Here is a 16,086-nt window from a genome sequence, read left to right on the forward strand (position 1 = left end):
GTTGCATAGCTCTCAAATGAGTTGCTGCAACACTTAGTTTGTTGCTCTGGACAGCTTGATTCAAACTGAGCCTGTGAACACAAGCAGGTAACCAATGTACTGTTACAGTGATGAGTGTAGTAAGTCATCACATATGGATTATCTTCAGTTCAAGTGGGACACCATTTGAATCATTAAGTTGAACAAATTGCAAAAACCAGTTCAGTTAATGAACAAAAGCTGAGTTTTCTTGATATGGAAGCTGATATGAACTTACAGATTGTAAGTTTTCCAACAATCTGTCTTGACTGGTGATTTTAGAAGGACAGTAGAAAAGATGACAATCAGGTCGCAAAGTTGGAATCTCCTGATCTTAGGGGCCTGAAAGTCATTCCAGAACAATGAAGAAAACAAAGTATGGAAAGTCATCTATACACTGAGTATTTTGCATGGATCTATACTTCTGATTGGCTCTTACACTTTTTGTCTGTCTCTCAAATACTTTACCTAGGAAAAATAGCTCAAGAGGTTCCTTGAAGGAGGAATTGGACAGGACAGCCTTCGGAGTATCTAGGACATGCAGTCCACCATGGCCTAATGTAGACAAGCCTTTGTTTGCTTCAAATACAGAGCTATAACATAATTCACAGTACTTCTGAGTCAGGACCTTGTTAACAACTACTGCTTATTCTCCAGTTGTTCTCCTGGATTAACAGGTACTAGAAACATTTAAGAACCTCAGTCAGCTAATATTAAAAATTAAGATAAACAATGCTAGTTTTATCTTGCACAGCAGTTAAGATATTTAAGAGGTCAAAGCTTAAGAATTATTTCTTAACTACAGTCACCAACTCTTCAATCAACTTTGGCTGATACCTTCTTATGCAAAATTAGGCTTGCAGATAAAGCTGTATTCTGTGTCTGTTAAACTCTGAGAATACTTTTCAGCAATAGATATTCTGAGATTCAATTCAATTAGGGTTAGATGGAACCCTTTGATCAGGAACTCAGTCTCACATAAAACAGGTTTTCAAACTTCTGCTGGTTATTGTTGGCATGCAAATGAGAAGTTAAAGAGTCTTGGCTCTAAGTGCATCTAAAAACTTTGTTTCTGGAAAATGTATTAGGAATATTGGAGGGAACAACAAATAAGACTATTCAATAAATCTTTCAGCTGTAAGCTGTTTTTTCTTCACTGACATTTGTATTTTACAGTTTCATAACAGTGGGCAGTCAAGCCCACAGGTTGGGCCTGTTCCAGGTAATAACTCCCTGACAACTAGAATTCCAACTATTCTAGTTACTAGATAAAGAAACTAAAATCTGAGAGACTCTAAATAGTTCTGGAATGACTTTGACTGTTAGGATGCTGAAGGTAGAGATCTTTCATCCTCTTTGTTGGAGCCTAACAAGAAGTGCTTGTAATTGATAGCAAAGTGTAAAGTGAAACAACATGTATTTATCAGGTAGTTAGCAGACAACATTTCCCAATAAATGGTTAGCTATTTGTTCTGGAAAGGGAATTTTGTTTGGGACTCTGTGAATATAACTGAAGTATTACTTGCTGAAGAGAAGTTACTCTAGTCTGGGTCTGTTCACAATGTCTTCATGCTCTCCTTTGGCTTTCTGGCTTCAGAGAATTTCACCAACATATTACTTTATTCTTGCTCTACACTTTTGACATAGAGAAATTTCCATATCCTAGTAAGGATTAGTATAGTCACTGATTAGTATAAGATTTAAATGAAAGCCCATGGGAGATTGAGCCCAGGTTTCTTATTTCTGAACTCCCTACATATTAAAACATATCAAACTACTACAAGGCTACTGCTACAAGGCTTTATTTTATCTACCTAAAGCAACTAAAGTACTGAGAAAAAAAGATTATTTTACTGTACATTAATCCATCTTGGAGATAAGATTATAGTTTACTAGAAAGTATGTCTGAGAGGAGAAAGAAGGGCATTCCCTTTTTAAGTTTAGGAGTAAACCTTTCCAAAGGGGATGCTTTTACAGCCCTGTGTTGCTTTTTATTTTATTTATTTTTATTTTTATTTGCAATTAAGGATTATCTAATGTACTGAAAAAAGGTTACTACCTGTGACACACATATAAAGGAAGCCAAAATGGTTTATCATTGCCAATACAATGTAACCTGAAAAGAGGACTTGCCTTGTCACAAAGTACCTAGCTGCACTTAACGACTGGCAGAGCTGCCTTGAGATAAAAGCAAAATGGAACAAAACCACCCTCTCTTTGATCTGGTCACAGCTCAGAATATGAGGAATGAAGTGAAAGGTAGTGGATAGGCCCAGCCTGTGACACATCCACCTACTTGGAAATCAGATGGAAGCTTTTGATGTTCTTTTGTGTTAGCCATACCATAAAAGCTTTCTAAATTTAAAATAATATGAAAGAAGATATAAATGATCTGAAGAATAAAACATGCAATGAACTTTTGACTCAGATATGCAACAAGCTACAGAGCCCACAGACCTTAGGAGTATCTTATTTTCAGACAGTCCTCTCTAATGAGTAATTTTTGAGAAATTGTATTCGCATTTTAAGTGTCTTCATGCATCTGCAAATATACATATTTAGAAAGACTAGGAATAATCTACACCTTCTGGGAACTTATCTTTAGAATCATAGAATCACCAAGGTTGGAAAAAACTTCTAAGACCATCCAACCACCATCCAAATACCAACATTGCCCACTAAACCATTTCCCTACATACCATATCTACATGTTTCTTGAATACCTCCAGTCACTCCACCATCTCCATGGGCAGCCTGGTTCCAGTACCCAACCACTCTTTCAGATAAGCCTTTCCTAATATCCAGCCTAGGAAACCCCTTGTTTGTGCACCAGGTTTTAGTAATTCTAAGCAAGATTTGTGTCACCCTTGTACCTTGGAGGTACAAGTTGGGCTTCAAGGAGCTCACAAGGGGAAACCTTGCCATGATGTGCTGTCAGGAAAAATTAAAGCCACGAAGATTTCAAAAGCCTGAGGAAAGAGTGTGGCCCTGGGGGTGACCATGGCCACCACGTGCTGCTAGGAGCAGAGAGGGCCCTGATGTGTGAGGAGCAGTAAGCTCCCCCTCTTTGTAGGCTGTGAATCCATTACACTGGATCTCCAGCACAGACTCTGAGTGTCAGCATTTTATCTGTGCTGCTGGCTCTGTCACATGGCAAGGGAAGGCCAGTGGCAAATGACATTGCTGTACTGCAAGAATACACTATGTGGAGCCCTGGATGGGGGCAGTGAGCAGGCAAACATCTGCCTGCAAGCACAAATGTGTGAACTTGCTATTGGGTGTGGTATGGTTGATGTTTTTGCAAACAGGGCTGATTGCAGCATCAGTAGAGAGCAGAAGAAAAACAAAAACAAGTTTTAAATGGCTCACAGGAAGTCTTCAATATAACAACCATGCACACTTTTGTTACCTGGAGGGTGAGAATTACCCCTTTTTAGACTTCTAGCACTTACAGGATTGTCTGACTTATCTGTTGTGCCTCTTGAAAAATCCTTATCTGCACTCCGGGAGAAATTACTTTAGTTAAAGAAAGGGCAGCACTGTGAATGGATGTGTTCGGATAGAGGCTATATAAAGAAAGCTTTAAGCAATATCAATACATTCAAATGTTAATTGACCTGCATATTCTCTCTTCTTCTCCTAACTTCAGTTAGATTTTTAACTGATAAAGTTGAACTGGTTTCAGAATATTAATTGATTGAGAAGTCGCACTGTAAATCAGACAGTTAAGTGGCTGGGTTAAGTTCTTATTACCCTTTGGATTTTGATATTTTGGATTGAGCTATTTCTCACTGGCAGGCCACTCTGTTGTTCTGTGTCTAGAAAGTCTAATTTTCTGAAGATAGTTACTACCTCCAGTCATTTCAGGTAAGAAAAGTTCACTTTGGGTGTTCATCTCATCTGCCTTGAGAAATGCAGCTTAACAGATCAAGTAAAACAAAGTAGTTATTTCTTTCCCCAGCAAACTCAAATACTTAGCATTGGGAACTTAAATGAACAGGATTTAGTAAGTGCAGTCTTAGACCTAAATTAAAAAAAAAAAACAAAAAACACCACAACAAGATAACACTCCCAAAAGAATCCTACCTGCTTAAGCTACAAAGCTTTAAAGCAAAGATCCATTAAAAAAAAAAAAAAAAGCAACAACAAAACATGGAAAAGTATAATGGAATTTGGAGAATAAAAGCTAAGTTATTACAAGAAGAAAAGCAAAAAGTGAAAGAATAAAAAATTGGAAACAACTACAGTTACTCTTGTTACTTAAAAAAAAAAAAAAAAAAAAAAAGTGAGAAGCTAGATAAAAAACAGAATGCCCAGCCCCCACCTTTGCTGCTCCCTGAAGCTCATTTATTCCACTGTGGTCTCCTCATCTGATCTTTATTTTATTTTTCTATTACCTTTTAGTTTTTATAAATAGGTATGCAGCTGATAAAATTAAGAAAGACAGTGTTGCTGGATAAAGGGAAAGAATCCTGTTTACTTGGGGGAAAACTTGCTTACATAGTGGGAAATTTGTAGAAACATCTCTTGAGATCTTGGTAAGCTTGAAGCTCTTCTCTTGGACTGTCTTCCCAAACTAAATACAGAAGCTTCCATCAACACATTACTACTGCTCTTTGTGGAAGAACACAGACTTCAGTGAGCTTGGTGAAGAGCTTCATAAGATGCAGTTTTTTTATTACTTTCAAATTTTATGCATCTAAACCAACTCAATTAATTACACAAAGTGGTTCTTCCCTTTCACTTTCCTTTTAGTTATTCAGTAGAAAGCAAAAGAAAATTCCCAACTACAGAAATCATCTAATTCTGTTCTTTAGGCCTCCTCCAGGTTTCTCATGCACACACCACAATGTCACATGCCACCTAGACCAGTGAGAGTTCAATTTCCTTGCAAAGAAATGCAGATTGGCAGCAGCTGGATAGGCAGCAGCTGGTGTTTTCTATGGCTGTGATGTGTGTACAGTGCATACAGCCATAGCTGTATGAGGCACCACAAGGCTGCTCCAGTTGCTGCTGGTCTGGGACAGTGTGTTATTGCCTCATATCTGCATCTGTCATTGCCCACCCCCTGCAATGCCTTTCATGATGGCAGAGGAGGCAACCTGCAACAGCAAGCTATCAAGAGAAGGCACTTTGATCTTTATCTCTAATGCTATCTCAAAGCTACAAGGACAATTTGAGAGAGACTTGCTTATAGCAAGAGGTCAATTACAGACATCTATCTGAGAGGAAGCACAAACTACAATTGTCTGCTACTGTGTTCATAAATTGCACATGAGGAAATGACAAAAAATACTTCAGTTTTTTAAAAAAGCCACTTGACAAAACATCTGAACATCCTATTCTGCTCACTTTTCAGTTATCCACTATTTTGACTAAAGGCAAAAACAGTAATTAGAGCAGGTGTGTGTTTACACAGTACACACAGAGGTACAGGAAGGCTAAATATTGATTACACTTTTCATCTTCACATGCCCTCTAGGTAATCTTCACAAAGAAGCTGTCTATCTCTCTTTCAGTAGTAACTACCAACACAGGATAAATAAAAATTCAAAGCATGTAAAGGCATATTAAGGGGGTCTGGAGCACAAGTCTTCTGAGGAGCAGCTGAGGAAACTGGGATTGTACAGTCTGGAGAAGAGGAGTCTCAGGGGAGACGTTATTACTCTCTACAACTACCTGAAGGGAGGTTGTGGTGAAGCGGAGGTCAGTCTCTCCTCCTGTGTAACCAACAATAGGACTAGAAGGAATAGCCTCAAGTTGCACCAGGGAGGTTCAGGCTGAATATTAGGAAAAATTTCTTCTCCAGTCAGAGAGTGGTCAGACATTGGAACAAGCTGCCTAGAGAGGTGATGGGGTCACTGTCCCTGGAGGCATACTAGAAATGTTTACATATTGTACTAAGAGACATAGTTTAATGAGGAGATACTGGTGGAAGGTGGATGGCTGGACAGGATGATTCTGAAGGTCTTTTCCAACCTTGGTGATTCTGTGATAATACATTTGACACAATTAGTGCTAACATGAAATTAAACAGCATAACTAATTTGAGGTGACAGAGAATTCTTCAAAATGAAAAGACCTTGCTGGGACATGGACAAGGAGCCCTGATTCTCTATAGGCATATGCAGATTTATCTACAGGGCAAAAACAATGGAAGCCCTTTCAATGGCACTGACTTTGGAAGAGCTGCTTCCTCCTTCCAGATCAAGGCTGAATGTTGTTCTGAGTATGCATGGACTGTACATTAATTCCACTTTCATAATATTAGTTATGTACTTAAATTTTTTTTAGACGTCTTGCTAACATGGGCACATAAGCACTGACGTGAATAAATTGACTTCATAACCTGAGTGCAGTCTTCATCAGCATCATAACGAAATACATTTTCTAATTTACTGATTTTAATCTGGAAAGTACAGAGATTGCAAAAGAATAAAACATGCCTTTCCTATGGACTGGAAACTTTATGGTCTCAATAGTTTGAAGGCAAGGCACTTGGTGTGCACTTGAGGAAAGGGAAGCTTTTCTAAACAGCCTCTTAACTCTTCTTAAAGTAGAGTGCATTTATAAGCATAAAGGACTGCATTTGCTCTACCAAATAGTGCTCTGACAACCAAACAAAACAGAGCAGATTTTCTACATATGGGATTAAACTGTGTCCTGTTAACCTATACTAATGTCAAAATATGCCCAGATATCTTAGTGCTCCCCTGCATTTGTAAATCACCAAGTCTTGTTCCAAGAGTAGCTTTTAAGTAAATAAGTGCTAGTTAGGCTGGGTAGATGTATACTGAGACTGATTGCATTCATGCTTGCTTATACTGAGACTGATTGTATTCATGCTTGCTCAGCATGAAGAAAAAGCCTGTAGCTGGACTTTCAGCATGGTTTCTGAATTGTTCATTGTGGCCTTGTACTTTTTACTGTTCTCTAAGATTTGTCCCCTCTCAAGCAGTTTCCTCTCCAGAACTGCTTGAGCTGGAAAGAGACTGGAATTCCATTGTTCTTCTCTAAAGCATAACATTTTTTGGACTTCCAGTCTTTCACTTACTTCTTAGCAACTGAAGTGTGGCAACCGATTTCCTCTGTGTACTTTTGGTCAAGTCATGTAATTTTTTTTATAGGATAAATCAGACTTTTTTTGTGCCTGCAATGTTAGATGATCATAAATTTTTAAACTGAATGCCTTTAATATTGGAATTCACTTTAGCCAAAGTGATTTAGCCAGCTGTTTAGGATCAGAAGAAAGGTGTGGGGAAATAGATACATTTGGACACATCTGCTGAACATCAACCCTTCTGTACCCGGGATGAGTGTTCCTCCTCCAGCAACAGAATTATATCCACAGATATGGGTGGCACAGGTATGGAACTAACGGAAGTTATGACTGCACCAGGTGCATTAGTTACACATGGATCTATCTATTTTATTTTTATGCAAGTGACCACATTTTATTAGAATTTCTGAGAGGCATTCTGGTCTCTATAGTTATACCCGCTATCTTACTATCTTACCATTTGAAAGAGACCTTCTCCTCTCATTTTGGCCTCAGACACTAAATTGTTTTTTGCTTTTGCCAAGCTAGGTATCAGCAGGATCAGATTCAGCTCATCATATGGCTTTGGGTATCCCAGTGCCAGTATGAGAGTGATGAGTCCCAGGGTAAGCAAGGGATTAAGAAGGTGGAAGAAAAGGACCTGTTAGTCTGACTACATTCGATTGGCTGCATAACTGCACTTTCAATGGCACTTAGCTGCATCTGCACTTCTTGCACATTTGCTAGTGTCTGTATTTTGGGACAAAGGAATCATGTAGCCATCTAGTCTGCCTACTTGTATTCATGGGCACTTTGCCCAGTTCCCCTGCATTAAATGTCATGAAGGCACATTCACGCTTTTCTATTATTGATCTAGAAGGCATTATTTTAATTCTTCCTCAAGTATTTACTGCGGAGCATATAGTTTCTGTTGAGATCATAAACTAGCATAGCACATCTTCACTTATAATTGGAAAATGAACTTGTCAAAAAAATATATGTACTAACAGATTAGGAATAAAGATACTATCACAATTTCTGGCCTTCGTTTGCCCTTCAGTTGTTTAATATGGCTACTACAAAGCAAATTTACATTGTGTGCATGATCCTTTTGCATTCTACCAAAATTTTAAGATGGTTCCTAGAGCTAAATAAGAAACTACTATGAATTTCAGCCATTGTTTTCCATCAGTTCTCCAATTCTTATCTGCTGATGTTTGCTTTAGAAAGGAGATGATGAAGAGGTTTGTTTATCTATCATACTGTAATGTACTTTCTTGTATTTAGACTGCAAAAGTTGTTATACAACACCAAAACCAGTCCACTAATGCAATGATCATTTTAAGAAATGTGTAAGATGTGTGTAAGAAAAAAATGATGTAGCAAGAACATACATACTTTTCTAACTATCAGGGACCTATAAATCATCTGCAGAAGATAGCTAGAAGTGACTTTTGATTCTTGTAGTCAAATTCTTACCTATGAAATAAGTAGTTTTGAAGCATTTCTATGAAATACATGTAATAGAGTGGGTCACAAACTTTCCACACAGAGTAACCTGCTACACTATAATCCTGAATCACACTGATACAACACACTGATAGGAAACATTCAAATTTTTTAGGTGTCAAAAATATCACTGCAGTTAATATTACATCGTGCTGACGTAAGATGATCTGAACTCCAAGCGTCATCTTTTTTTCAGTTACAGTTCCACGAGTAATTGAAACCTTATGTTTTCCCCCCTTTAAGTTTAGTGCAAAGGTTGGTACTGCCTGCAATAGTGGAACTCCAGAATATACTCATCCTTTAAGCAAAGCACAAAAGCACTGGAATTCTTACAATGTTTAAAAATGTTTCAGTTATACCTTTTATGGTCCATTATAATCTTGAATATAGTTAATTGGAACTTTTGATCAGGTTAAATGTTTTCTTCCAAAATTAAGTTCACCAAGCAGAGCTAAAACTTGACTCCATTACTCTTGATTAACTTTTCAGCTACTTACTTACAAAAGCTTTACTTCCAAAAACTATTTGATAACACTGATAGCAGAATAGATCAAAGAGGAATCGTCCAAGGAGAAAAAAAAAGGAGAGCCACTAAAAACAATACTTATTTTCAAATAAAGAAGTACTTCCAGTAATTTCGAACAACGTGGGGATGCTTTTCCCCCATTTTGATGATGCTGTTTTCCATATGCTGATTCAAGCCTTAACAGTGTGGATTTTTTTGGGGGGGGTGAGTTTTTGATTGTGATATTATTCTTCCAAAAGATAAGCAACTATCACATTCTAATGTAGTGAGCAGTATGTAAGTTTAGAAAGGTTCTATAACACAAAACATCATCATATCAACATATCAACTGGGTACATGCAATGTCACATTGTGATTTAATATCCACACCTCTACACAGCTACATGGGGTATAGTTTTAAACTAATGATGAAAAAGATTATGTAAAATTTACTTAAAAATTTTAGTTTTTTTCCATGACTTAGAAAATTAATTTTTTTATTACTCTGCTGGCAATTGGCCATGCATTTTCTGAAATAAGGAACAGCAAATATTTAGATCCAATCTTCATGACTACCTTTTACCAAATAACTCTTAGTCAGAGGCCACAGATGATGTGATCTGAGTCTTACTGTTGTTTTAGCAAATTCTGCTACTGTTGACAGTTGTTTTGATAGAACTAAAATGTCCCTAGAAGAACTAATTTTATTTGGACCTGTATACATGTGAGGCAGTTCTAGGATAAGCTAGGCCAGCGATTTTGCCAGCATAGTAGAATGGTACTAAAGGTAATCAGCACAGCCAATCTCATAAACAGGCTTAGTGCAAACCTAGATTCTACTGCTGCATTACTGCCTGCATTAAACAAGGAGTCTTCTGTATGGTTTCAGTATTACTTTTTACTGTAATTCTATATTATCTTTTAAAACATATGTAGACCACAATCACACTCAGTCTTCTATGAATAGCTTCATAGGCAGGATGTTCTGGATAAAAATAATGCACTACCTGTTGGTTTGGGTTTCAAAGCCAGTAGTTTGGCAGACTGACAAAGACTGGTCCATGCAAAACGACAGTCAGAAAGACTGACAGTGATGAAGAAAAAAAGGCCAAAGCTTTCAAGAAATTTTTCTTATGAAATGCTTGTACAGAAAGAAATTAAGAAGTAAGGACAATAAATATGGAGTGAGGGCTGAAGCAAAGGCAGAGAGAAAGAAACAGCAAGAGCATTTGGCTGGGGAGGTCACACTGGAGCTGAAAGAAAGGAATTTTACAGAGGCATCTGGGGAAGTGCGCATTTCATATCTAGTTCCATTCCAAAGTCCAGAGGTGAGACAGATTCATGAACTGTTTAACTGAAAGCGACAGGAAATAGAGATTACATAGCTTCCTTGTTTAATTACAACTCTGTGTTTTCAATGGCAAACTGGGTCTAGTAAACCCATAGAAAGAACTCTTATTGGCACTCATCAGCAGAGTAAATGTGTCCTCCTTTTTCTCCATTCTGGGAAATTTCAACTTCAGGGGCTGCTACAGCCATCACTGTGACTTCACATTCAGTTAAGCCAAAACATACGTGCACCACAAGAACTGCTGCTGTGTGTGACAGTTAACCCACAGTAGAAAACTATTAGGAGAAAATGGGAGCTGAGACAAAGGGCTGCTGGAGGTAACAAGTGCAGCTGGAGGTTTCAAGGTCATTTCTGGCTGAGTGCCTGAGGCTAAAGGCAGCTGGGGCTTGTACTAAAAAAGACAGAACATGTAGGAGAGAAGTGAGGGATTGTGACTTGAGAAGAAACAGCTATGAGTAGGAGGGGTCAGTCTGGAAACCTCTTAGCACAGGACAGTTCTTCTGATGTGGTCCTTGGAGTGCTATGCAGAGTACGATTGCATAGGCTTTCCTCTGGAGGCTATATAACTAAAAGGGGTAAAAGATATTAGAGCTGGGTATGGACTCAGGTGCCCAGTTCTATCATGGGAGAATCCCATAACTTGCCTTGAAACTGCAGTTTATTTGCTTGATGAGCTTTTATTCTGAAATAAACTGTAAAATTTGACTTCAAGAAAAAAGATGAACTTTCTAATTCCTCCTTTTCACTATGAACAAGGATTAATTAGTAGAACCAATGTAATAAAAATATTTTCTAACAGTGCATAACTAATATTCTGATACCTCCAATTTATTTTCTCAAAAAGGAGATACTCCCCATAATAAAGTATGCTATACATAGAAAGTATCAGTTTAAGATTTCATATCATTTCACCCCCAAATGAGTTTATTTTCTGACTATATGCTTTCAAGAGCAAACTGCACCAATAAATGTCCTAGAAAAGGAAAGACCAAAAAGTTAGAGTGAAGCTACCCATATCAGCAGAAAATTAGTGAAGACCATAAACCCCTTCAAATTTGAAGTAAGCATTTGGGCCTTAAGGAAACCCCTCTTGATTTTGATAGAATTAGGATTTAAACTCTCTATTTAGTAGGAGCTGTTGAAACAAAAGGATTGCGTTTGAACTACAGATAAATTGATGTATGTCCAGCCTGACAGGGGAATGGGGTTTGGGGAATCATTTGTCAGTTACGGTTTCAAATAGTGATTTTGGGGGGCTTTGTAGAGGGAGAAATCCACTGCAAGTTCATGAAGTCATCTGAAGTCTGAATCTGAAATGAAACTGTACTCTTGGAAAAGTAATCTTCTGTTTGCAATTGAGACCATGTTGGCTGTACAACCTTGGGCAAGTGAAAGCATGTGGTACACTTCCAGTTCATGCCATGGTTTGTCTGTCACTGCAGTGGGAATGGTAATGATGCCTTTGAAAATAACTTTGAAAATGAAGGCAGTTGAGAGCAAAGGGGCATTATTAAGGTTTGTGGTCATAATAAAAAAATGCAGCAGTTCTGAAGAGATGTTATAGCAGTGGCATGTAGCAGCTAGGAATCATTTAAAGAGGAGGAATTAGAGGTACCTTGTCTAAGGAACCTGAACCACAAAGGAGTACAAGTTCAGTGCTATACTCTTTGAACTGCTAACTTCATGTTACTTTTGCCAGCTACCATCCTCAGTTGTATCTTATGTATAGCTTTGTCTGAAACATAAAATTATTTTCTGAAATCAAGGCACACTAAAGCCTGCCACGTCAGCACAGCTATTGCTTGTGTATTTCACTCCACACAGTAGAAAGCCATTCAAAGTCACAAAGTCTTTGTATGCACCACATAAATTTGTCTCATGATAAACAACCAAGCCCTAAGACTTCAAGTCTGACTATTTGGAAACATTAGAATACAGTGTACTATGAGGGAATACTTGTACAGTACCGTGTGTCTCTTACAACAAACACTATATTAAAATAATATTGGAATTCCATCAAGTTCCAGCATTCCTGTCCAACTGATATTTAAGTTAATTGAGTGACTTAACTGCAAATGCAAACAACACTCATACCACAACACGATAGTTAGAGATGCATAAGAACTTTTGGTGTTGCGATACACGAGTTGAGTATGTTAAGAATTCAGATCTGATACAATACTTGCTAATTCAACAAAAGGCCTTGTCTGTTAGGATCAGATATACCCATGGAGAGCAGATGAGATTATCAAAGCAGCAGAACATCTAGCTTTTCAGGTCTACACTTAAAAAACATCAAAAGCTCAGGCACTGACTCATCAGCAGCAGTGCTTCAGTTTTTGCTTCTACAAAGTAGAAATTTTAAGAAAGCTGTCCTTAGAAAAAGATGTGGACTATAATTACATCAATTGAAACTATGCTTTGTAGGAATGGTTCTCCATGATTGCTTCTTGGCATGTGGGGGAAGGCTGACTTTTAGCATAACTCTTTCATTTGTGTAATATCTAGTGCAAACTCTGAGCCACTATGCCTCTTCTGTGCAGGTAGGAGGCTGTAATAGGAAGCTAACTGCAAGTCACGTAGTGCAGGGGCATTTGGCTGCTTTGCAGTAGGAAGCAATGGCGTGTTACGCCACTCTCTTTCTCTATTCACACATCTACACTTGTACTACAAATAAGTACTCAAGGAAATTTCTGCCATTAGTTATTAAAATCATCATGTTGTAGTAAGGTCATGTAACCATATATCCAGGTCTTTCCCTAATGAGAGACACACTCTTAAACATGCTCAAACTAAAGCACACATGCAGTTCTGCTGTGTGCAGTGAGAACATTGACAGGCTGGAGAAACTTGGTGCTCCTTGGACAAGTACAGTTGATTGTCCATAAGGAGCATAGAAAAATAGCCTTAAATACTTAAAATACAGGAAAGCAGAGCTACCTCCTTGTCTTGCTTATTTTACAGCTTTAAATTTTAGTCAGGACAAAAACATTGGCCTGGGAGATGATACCAAAGGGACACAGTGGTACCCTTCTGGTTTAAGGCTTTCAAATTAGCATACCAGGAAATTGAATTGTTGTAACCTTCATATGTAGGACCTCCCCCATGTACTTGGGAGCAACTCTATTGTTAATCTTATTTTAAGTTTGTGCAAAAGTTGCAGAAGATACAGCCTGCCTAAGGTTTTATCACAGAGGAAAGTGGGTGTTCAATTTCTTTAGATACCAGTAACTGTCTTGATGGCATCAGGTTTTCCATCACATGGCTCATTATTTTGAGATACCTAAACGAGACCAGTATTGGGCCCTGGCACCATTTAGACCATTTTAGATCAGTGATAAATTGTGAACATTGAGAAAGGTAACTCTCTTGTTTCCTCAGTATGCCTGGCTCTACAAGTACGGTGCCCAATATTTCAATAGTATGGAGAGGGTACATAGCAAGAAATGCATCAAGTGTAGCTTTACAAGGGAATATTTGAGCTTGCATGAAGTATTCCAGGAGAGACACTTGCAAATGGTTTATGAAATAATATTCAGTGTTTAAATAGGAATTGTTTTCAGAAAACAAACAAACAGATTTTTTAGTATTTCTTCCTTTGGAAAAAAAGAAAAAAAATCCTGTGACCTTAATCTGAAACAGGACTTCTTTAACTACACGGGAAAACAGTCACGATGAAAGAGCCTTGATGTACCAGCTCCACCAACACATCAAAGCAAACACACTAAAAATACTCCAGTAACGATTGGCTTCTGCATTTTTTCCCCTCTCAAATCCTGTATTTAAAGTCATCCTTCTTCATTTGGGATGTTTCCCTGTTTTTCAGTTCCTCCTATTCTATCAGATCTTTCGAAGACCAGGAAACATCACAGAACTCAGCTGTCAGAGTCAAATTCACACAACACTTACTAAACCATTAAGCAATGAATCCAACTTTCCTAATTCCCATCGGGTTCCTACACCTTAATGAGTCACAAACTATTTTTTTTAAAGCGCTGAAAACAGAAACTTTTAAAACGTTTCCTTGCTCCTTACAGACGGAGCAGACACCACGCGTCGTTGCTCTGAAACCTGCGGCCGACCAACCGCCGCGGAGCCGTATTTACCCCCCACACTTCCCCATACCACCTGGCAGTCGTCAGCGCCCCGGGCCGCTTCGGGACCTCCGCCAGAGCCCCGACGGCCGCGGCAACCCGCGCCCCGTGCCCGCACGATCCCCCGCACCGCCCCTCCGCACTCGGAGGGGAGCGAGCCGAGACCGACCCCTACCTGAATTTTTCCCCGGCCGGCACAGCGAGCTTGTTCAGCTTGTCCATGCTCCGTACTGCTCCCTCAGGGCACTGGCCACGCTCCTCCCGGTGTCCCGCAATAAGCACAGCGAGAACTTCCCTACCCGCAGAGCCTACGCAGGGCCGAACTGCGGCCGCTTTCGGGCATTGAAGCCTCTCCCTGCCCCAGCCGCAGGCGCACACAGAGGACGGACCCGGTGCTGGGGCGCCTGGCCCGGCCCCTCCCGGCCCGCCCCCGCCCGGCTTGCGGCTCGCACAGGTGGGAATTCCTCCGGAGATGGGCCAGCCGGCGCGGGGACTGGGGCTGCGGGGACCTGGTTTCCCTCTGCTCCTCACTGCCCTTCCCAGTGGAGATGCACCCTGCTTGCTGCTGTGGGGACCTGTCCCTTCCGTAAGGTGTTGCAACGAAACTAGAGATCACTGTGTGGCTCCCATCCTTTTGGATATCGCTGGCAGGAAAATAGAGATTTTTCTTCTCTCTCATTCTAAATTAAAACCTGATCCTTCCAGCAGCACAGAGTGAAGCCATTCCCACCCGAAATGTAAGCAGGTCATCTGTGGTTAAAGGCTCTGGTATACCTCAGCCTGGATTTAGTCTGGATTTGGTTCAGAGAATTTTTCCTCTTTAAAGGTGATGTTATAGGCAGCTGATTTATTTTTGAGAGTCATTGTAAGCAGGCAGTCATGTTCAGGCTTTGTTCTGAAGTTGTGATGAATGGACTTCTTGAATTCTGTACTTTATGTACTGTTGCCAGTCATTTCTTTCCATATCTTTGGCCTCTCTATGGCTGTTTAAAAGCTCAGGCTGGTCTAGGCTTAGGAAACCTACTTATTTATTTATCCGTTTATCTATGATTCTTGGTATTTCTTAAATGTACACTGAAATACCTTAATATATTCTGGTTACTACAGTATGTTTTGGTGACACTGGGAGGTATTTCTTGGGGAGATTCTCCTTACACTTGAGCCAGATGTTCACTTGGATGTGTTTCCTCTCCTCTCTAGATTGAACTGATTTTTTTTTCTTGTGAATGATATAGTGACAAAATGTGCTTTCCTGGTTGGCGCAGGTGACTATGACTGTTGCCGTGAGCTGTAAGTCTTTTCTAGCAGTACTGTTTAGATCTTGGCATAGCTGATGTCTTTGTTCTTCGAGCCCTCAACACAGTTTCTCTGGAAATTTGCATATGGTACTTCTCTAGGCCCTTAATGAACAAATTACTCTTTGGGGTATCTTATAAATTCAATAGGCTTTCAGTAGTAATATAATAGTATTGAACATTGTTTATTACACGTCTGTGGAATTCCACCCCACATTATGTCTGGTTACAAACTGGATGCTTTTACTGGATATCTTTTTACTCTCTAAATGTTG

The 16,086-nt window shown here is 39.3% G+C and overlaps 1 protein-coding gene across 2 annotated transcripts in view; it reads right to left on the reverse strand.

Moving 5' to 3' along the window:
• BLNK (B cell linker) overlaps positions 1-14,913 on the reverse strand; it is a 43,819-nt gene extending 28,906 nt beyond the window's left edge. For both annotated transcript variants that reach the window (XM_042863067.1, XM_042863066.1), the window contains exon 1: positions 14,692-14,913. In XM_042863067.1, coding sequence (XP_042719001.1) covers positions 14,692-14,738 — 47 coding nt within the window. In that variant the 5' untranslated portion in view covers positions 14,739-14,913. The remainder of the gene's footprint in view (positions 1-14,691) is intronic.
• Between the last annotated feature and the right edge of the window lie 1,173 nt (positions 14,914-16,086).

Source organism: Lagopus leucura, unplaced genomic scaffold (assembly GCF_019238085.1).
Source record: "Lagopus leucura isolate 7727_CA_CO unplaced genomic scaffold, USGS_WTPT01 Super-Scaffold_739, whole genome shotgun sequence".
In the NCBI taxonomy this organism is placed as follows: Eukaryota; Metazoa; Chordata; class Aves; order Galliformes; family Phasianidae; genus Lagopus; species Lagopus leucura.